This window comes from Ciona robusta, chromosome 10 (genome assembly GCF_009617815.1).
Source record: "Ciona robusta chromosome 10, ASM961781v2".
Lineage (NCBI taxonomy): Eukaryota > Metazoa > Chordata > Ascidiacea > Phlebobranchia > Cionidae > Ciona > Ciona robusta.
Genome location: NC_143244.1, coordinates 3,216,290 through 3,222,728, shown reverse-complemented (window position 1 = coordinate 3,222,728; position 6,439 = coordinate 3,216,290). Strand labels below are relative to the sequence as shown.

Below are 6,439 nucleotides of genomic sequence, written 5' to 3'. Positions count from 1 at the left end.
TCTACCGTAAGCGCTCACACAGGGGCAAAATAACTGTAGCCAACTCAACACAACATCAAACAGGAAACAATGTAATCATATTGATGACTAGTTCAGCCTACATAGTCTGTGAATAATACTATACCAGTTTACTTAGCTCGGCCACCATATACGCTACTATATTTAACTATAACTGGGTTTAGTAAATGAGAATAGCGCACGCCGTCGTCTACTAGTATTTGCATTTTTCCTTATTCCAAGAGCTTAATATCTACTTACACTTTGCGAATAGCATCGACATAACTCAAGAAGTTCGCTAAATTTGTACCTACATACATATACGCAGAATGTGACGTAGCGCTGCGAACTAATAGCAGCAGAAATTTCCATGAAATTAAGCGTAAACGACATCAATAGACGCGTGTTTTGAAACGTCACAATTACGTAAACGCAACCACTGGTACATCAGCGGAAAGCTAAAAGCAGCCACCGTAAATACTTAACCTGACACACTGTAGTGGTGCATGCGTACACCTAATAGACAATCATTATAATTACCAGACAGTCATGTCTGTATGGCTTATGTACAGGATATAAACTTAAATAGGCATTTGATGTTTTGCAGTACGCAAGCGCGAAAGATTCGTTTAAGATTGTAACAGAACAACGTATACCGGTAACTACTCGTTCCTTATTGGAGTTATATTTGTTGTTGTTTGTGTTTGATAAAGGATGTTGCAATTCCCGTGTGGTATATATAGTATATACATCATTGATTATCATAACTAGTATATAAACATTATCGTCTAAACGCCGTATCACGTTCATTACCCAACAAACGGACCGAGAAATTAGATCGAGATAATTCAAAGCAATGTATTTAGTAATCTGTTTACTAGTTGCTTCATTTGTCAGTGGATCGTAATATAAACAAATTGGATAAAGCTTGTTGTAGTTATATTGTTGTCACAGCTTCTTGTTTTATGCTTACAGGGAATTGAATAATAGAGGGGTTTAAAGTTTTTAAAGAGTGAACGTTTTCGGCGCGGGAAGTTTCCGTTGGAGCCGCGGAACGGACAAGTTCGTCTTCGTTCTTTTCTGTTTTAATCGGGCGGAGTTTAACTGAAGGGTTGTCGCTTCGTGCGCGTGGTGAATGCCCTGCAGCATCGTCTCGGGTCACTGAATCGTTATCCAAATTTGGGACTCGACGATTTCCAACTTTCCTTTCTGACTGGAGCATGTTGTACTTCATGGATGAAATATAAAGCTTTACAAGTGGCGTAAGCAGAGCTGAAACTTGGTTTGGATCACCCAACATCATGTGTATATCAGGATAGGGAAATGGAAAGTCGGGAAGCAAATCATGACGAAGAGGCTCCTGGAATGGACTACGGTTCGTCCCAAGGCTATTCCTACGGAGGTTAGACCTTTAAACATGCACAAAAATCACAACATTAGTGAACATATGTATAGCATATCAGTTCAAACAGCTTGTTTAGGATTTCTTATTAAAACTATCCAACTTTTTATTGGTACATATAGTGGGACTGGGGGAAAGTGGGACACGTAAGTACATATTGCCCAATATTTTAAAATAATAAAGTTTTGAGTACTACCAGGAAATTTTACCATCATACCTTGATAATTTATCGCACTCATAAGAAATGTAATAAAACATACGATGAGTTATTTATCGCTTCGTACACTTTAGCGATTCGTGAACAGGCGGAGTGGAGTTCATTTTTTGACTAAAAAAAGAAAATATTCTACTTTTCCCCGTGACCTTTTTTACCCCACCTTACTATTATTAAAAATGTGTGAATGTTGATGCCTAAACACGACTTACCTATCAACTGGATGTGTATCAGCGTCCGACGATGATTCGCTGCTTTTGTCATGTGGTATGACGTGGGGATGTTTTCCTGTCGATTTTTCACTTCTTCGACTCTCACAGTAATACTTCTTATGGGCCAAGTAGGTGTCAAACTTGGAAAATCGGATACTGCATTCCTTGCATTCGTATTTCTTAACTTTTCGAGAGTGACGCGCGGGGGTTTTGCGAAGTGGTCGCTGCTCTGTTTCCTTGGTCGACTTCACACTGGATTCTGGTGATGTTTGTTTATCTTCGTCTGGTTCATGATGCATTGATTCTCCCTCTTGGGAACCAGCTTTTGACGCGCGCTTCTTCTTTGCTGGATTTTTATTTGCCCTGTTAATTTCGCTTTCTTTCATTATTACCCGTCTTTCGGAACAATAATACTTTTTATGCACTCTGAAATTGTTTAAACTCTCAAAGCTGATATCACAATCTGTGCAACGATATCTTTCAGGTGAGACGTGGTTGTTTGTTCCCGGGTAACGTATGATAGGTCTCCCCATTAGCACCCCTTCATTACGAGAGGAGTTTTCTTGAGCAAACTTTAGAAACATATCATTGCGTCGAGCAGGAATATTTCTTTGTTCAACATCCGAAAACTTGCGCTTTATCCCAACAGCAGAATGATGTGGGCTCGATGATATTTCTGGTTCTATCCGGTTCACTGCAATGCTGTGGCGACGAAAGTTCGGAATGGATGCTTCTTTAGGTTTCATTACAGCTTTCTTTGGTTGGTTAGACGCATGTACATTTAGTAAGTGCTGCTGCAGCGAGTCGACCTCGTCAAAACATACAGAACACACAATGCATGTAAAACTACCCTCTTTAGGTTCATTCGATTTTTCAGGTGGTTTTACCTTCGTTATCGCCTTACTACTCTGCACACATGCGTCTCCAGTTTCTTCGCGCTCCGTTGCACATGGTAAGTTTTCTTTTACTTTTCCTTGACTAGGATTTTTACAGTCAGTTGGAAAATGATTACCAGAATAATTCCGATGTACTTTCAAATGCTTTGTCATATCTTCTGGCGAAAGTGACTTGTAAGTACAAATTTTGCACGATCCATTTGGTTTCGTTACATGCACTGCGAAGTGTCTATCATAGGACTCTTGGGTCTCATATTGCGTCTGGCATAGGTGACAAGTAAATTTCCACGAATGTACTTCCATGTGCATCTGCAAAGAATATGCGCTTTAGATTTATATATAGGTAGGCTATGGCTTAAGCGTTCTACCAACCTCGAACATGTCTTTATCGGAAAATTTGGCTCCGCATATCTTGCATTCCAACTTGTAACGCTGACCAGTGCAGTAGTTCTCCTGGTGTACCTCAAGTGAGCTCCTCTGTAGAAAAGCAACACCACATCTGCTGCAACCAAACTTTCTCTCAACATTTATTCCTGCAAAGTAAAATAAACCTCTGCTCATGCTCGGAAATTATAAAATTACACCAAGCTTGCTGTGTGCTGCGTAAGATATATAATATAAACAGGGATCTTCAAATTATTAATTTTATAATAATGTAACTTACTGTTCGGCAGAGGGGATCCTGGTTCACCCGAGGATTGACTCGAATCTGAGTATTTGTAGTCAAGTTCGTTTGCATTTGTTGTTGGTGCACTGTTTTTAATAAAAGAAACATTTAGGCGTCAACAATTTCACGTACTAGTGTAAGTTTTAAACGATGCAGCGTTCCAAATTGAATTACGGTGAAATAAAAAGGGATTTCGAAGATGATATCCGTTCTAAATGTCAAACACATTACCAAAAAAACGTTTTTTTTTCTTTTTTTGTTGTTATTTTTTTAAAACACAATCCGCATTTTTGAATACTATGTGTTGAAGGTGTCCCATCTTCCCCCACCCTACTATATATCAAATTTATACTTATACAAATAAATGTAGCACCTTTCCAAATGTTGATCTTTAGGACTTTCATCTTGTAATCGGGTCATGTATTTTGTTTTTTTGCTTTCATGCGTTTCTACAAAAGTTAGAAATAAGTTTAATAAAACATTAACTAATATTTATTTTCTCAGCAATGTTCGAAACTAGAAAGAGATTCTGCGTTCAAATGACGTTGATTTTTCAATTAAGAACATAACCGCTATGGAAGTTGAATGTAAAATTGATTCTCTTTGTCAACCGTTCGTTTTTCGAAGGTTAGCTTTTCAATCGTCAGTAGCTCGCTGTCGAGTATATATAAGCGCTCATCGATTTTGCTGAGTGTAAATTCTCTCCAGCTCGAACTTAGCAAGCGCAGATAAGGGACGAGGGGGAAGTATTTGATCTGGCTGATACGGCCGACACAGAAATGGAATACCGAGATAAGATCTTATCGCAGAGCATACGAAATGTCGGACGGACAATAAAGAAACAAACTTTTTCTGGCCGCTGTAGGTGTACCAAGGAAAGGAATGAGTTCTCCTATGCGTAAAGGCCTTCACGCTTTTGACTATATAGAAACTCAAAAGCCCATTCCGTAGCCTAGATATCGGGCAAAACTGTTTCTTTGCTTTTACATTGTACCGTAATGCCACATCTATGTAGAATATTCTTATCATATATACCACACATTTGAATGTGCAAACGTAACATTTTTTTTGCCAATTTAAAATACCTACGTAAACAATTTTTACTATTACGCGTAACTGCATACACCCAAAGTTATACTAACATATTTCCACCTATTTATTTATTAACAGAGTATACAGACAACTTACCAATGACATCATCATCGTGGTTATGTACGTGTTGTGGATTACTTTGCTTTCTACGGGACATTGTGTGTGTTATTTTTGTATAGACCTGAAACAAAAATACTTTCTTGGAAAAGCTGTTGTTGGCCAACTATTTAAATGAACTTACTGTGACCACCTGCCTTGTCAGCTGAGATTAATGTCTCTCTACTTTAGAGTTTTAATTTAAACTGCCTTCTTCTCTTGTCAATATAATATCAAGTTTGCATGATTGACAATGGGTCGGTACAATACACGAAGCTTATTCACTATCAGAGTTTAACTGAACACAAGAGCTTTGGAGCTTCGGTCTTGGACCGTTTCCTGAATTTTGAGATACTTTATCTTGGTCTTCTCCAGAAAGCTAGCCTTCTTTCTCTTGTTTTCTCGTTACTGCTTGTTTTATCGCTTGCTCGATAAGCAAGATAAGAGCTAGAGCTCTGAGTGATGTCGCCCAAACCGCGCTGACTGAATTCTATCAGCCGTATGTTTGTCTTCGGAATAGATTTGATAAGACCATGTTTGTTTTTCATGAATTATATTATTACAGCACGAGTAATAACAAGGTTGTTTTCTATCTTACTAGCTGATGCCATCATGTATAGAAATATTAACTCAATCGAAAACATCGCTATTCAGTTGACAACCCTAACAATTTTGAGCAACTCGATACTAAAATGTCCCGAGTGAAGTTATACCTAACGAGCAGCATGACGCCGAAACAAACATCGTTTTAAACATGAATAAATTATTAAAATAGAAGATTTACAACAAAAGTTCGATTTAAAGAATATATTTACTGTTTTATTTTTCCCATCTTAATTGTTAACACTTTTAAGTGAAAGCAATACCGCCATATTGTATTTAACATATTTTGTTAAATCCTGATGTGTATTTATCCCAAAAACGTGATGCATAATAAAGTGATACAAACTGAAACATTTTGTATGTTTGGTATTATACTGCATAAATGGATTATTTAGCGTCAAAATTTAAATAGATACGAGGGCTTACATTTTGACAAAATTTCATTTATTAGTGTTGCCGGATACCAATAAATAATACCTGACGTCAGTTATAGCTTAACTTTTTAGGTAGTGCGTGGTATACAATCTAATTATAATGCGCCAATTATATTGTTCATGTCGTATACTGCCGCGTTTAATTGCTTGTCGATTTCTCAGTTAAATATGCACAACCCAAAGATTCCTGGTCCACTATACGGATAGATCATAACACGAGATCATACGTTTAACAAATCTATAAATACATGCAGGGTATAGTTTTTTTATAACGCCATTTTTTTTTATAATATATATAGGATGGGTGGGGGAAAACGGGACACCTTTGGCACATATAATACCTACATATTATGATCATGTTTTAAACAATCAACAACGGTCTATGAAAGTCGTGAGAATACGGTTTTCTAATTCTTTGAATGTTCTTTGTTTACTAAATACCGTATGTTTAAATTATAAAGTAAGTAATACAAAATCAATTAAATTTGTATGATGCTGTTACACGTGGTGCTCGGTAAATCATATTAAAACTGTCAACATGTTTTGTAGTTTGTTAATTTGAATTATCAATCCAGTATCGTAATTTAATAAAATAAGCTGAAATATTTCAGGCCATTTTAAAAACTGGGATATTAAAACAAGAAAAATGGGCAGTGGTCAATATGCCTTAAATTAGAAAAGAAATATATAACGTTTACGTGTCATAAAACTAGCTCGCCTGTTTTCGAATTTCTAAAGTTACACCTGTTGTGCGAATAGATAAATTACTTCTCGTATGGTTTAATATATTTCTTTGAAGTGTATATGATAGTACTAATTCGTGGTA

The 6,439-nt window shown here is 36.8% G+C and overlaps 1 protein-coding gene across 3 annotated transcripts; it reads right to left on the bottom strand.

Annotated features, from left to right (window-relative positions):
• Positions 1-841: 841 nt before the first annotated feature.
• On the bottom strand, positions 842-5,495 carry LOC149729584 (uncharacterized). Of its 3 annotated transcripts, none has more exons than XM_089885716.1 (7): positions 4,722-5,495; positions 4,577-4,661; positions 3,762-3,837; positions 3,386-3,474; positions 3,094-3,254; positions 1,826-3,030; positions 842-1,406 (listed from the first exon to the last, which is right to left on the bottom strand). In XM_089885716.1, the coding sequence occupies exons 2-7, from the start codon at positions 4,635-4,637 to the stop codon at positions 935-937; spliced, it is 2,064 nt and encodes a 687-aa protein (XP_089741842.1). In that variant the 5' UTR covers positions 4,638-4,661; positions 4,722-5,495; the 3' UTR covers positions 842-934. The 3 variants fall into 3 exon arrangements, with proteins under 3 accessions (XP_089741842.1, XP_089741844.1, XP_089741843.1); XM_089885718.1 differs by having other exon boundaries at positions 842-1,391; XM_089885717.1 differs by lacking the exon at positions 4,722-5,495 and having other exon boundaries at positions 4,577-4,715.
• Positions 5,496-6,439: the final 944 nt, after the last annotated feature.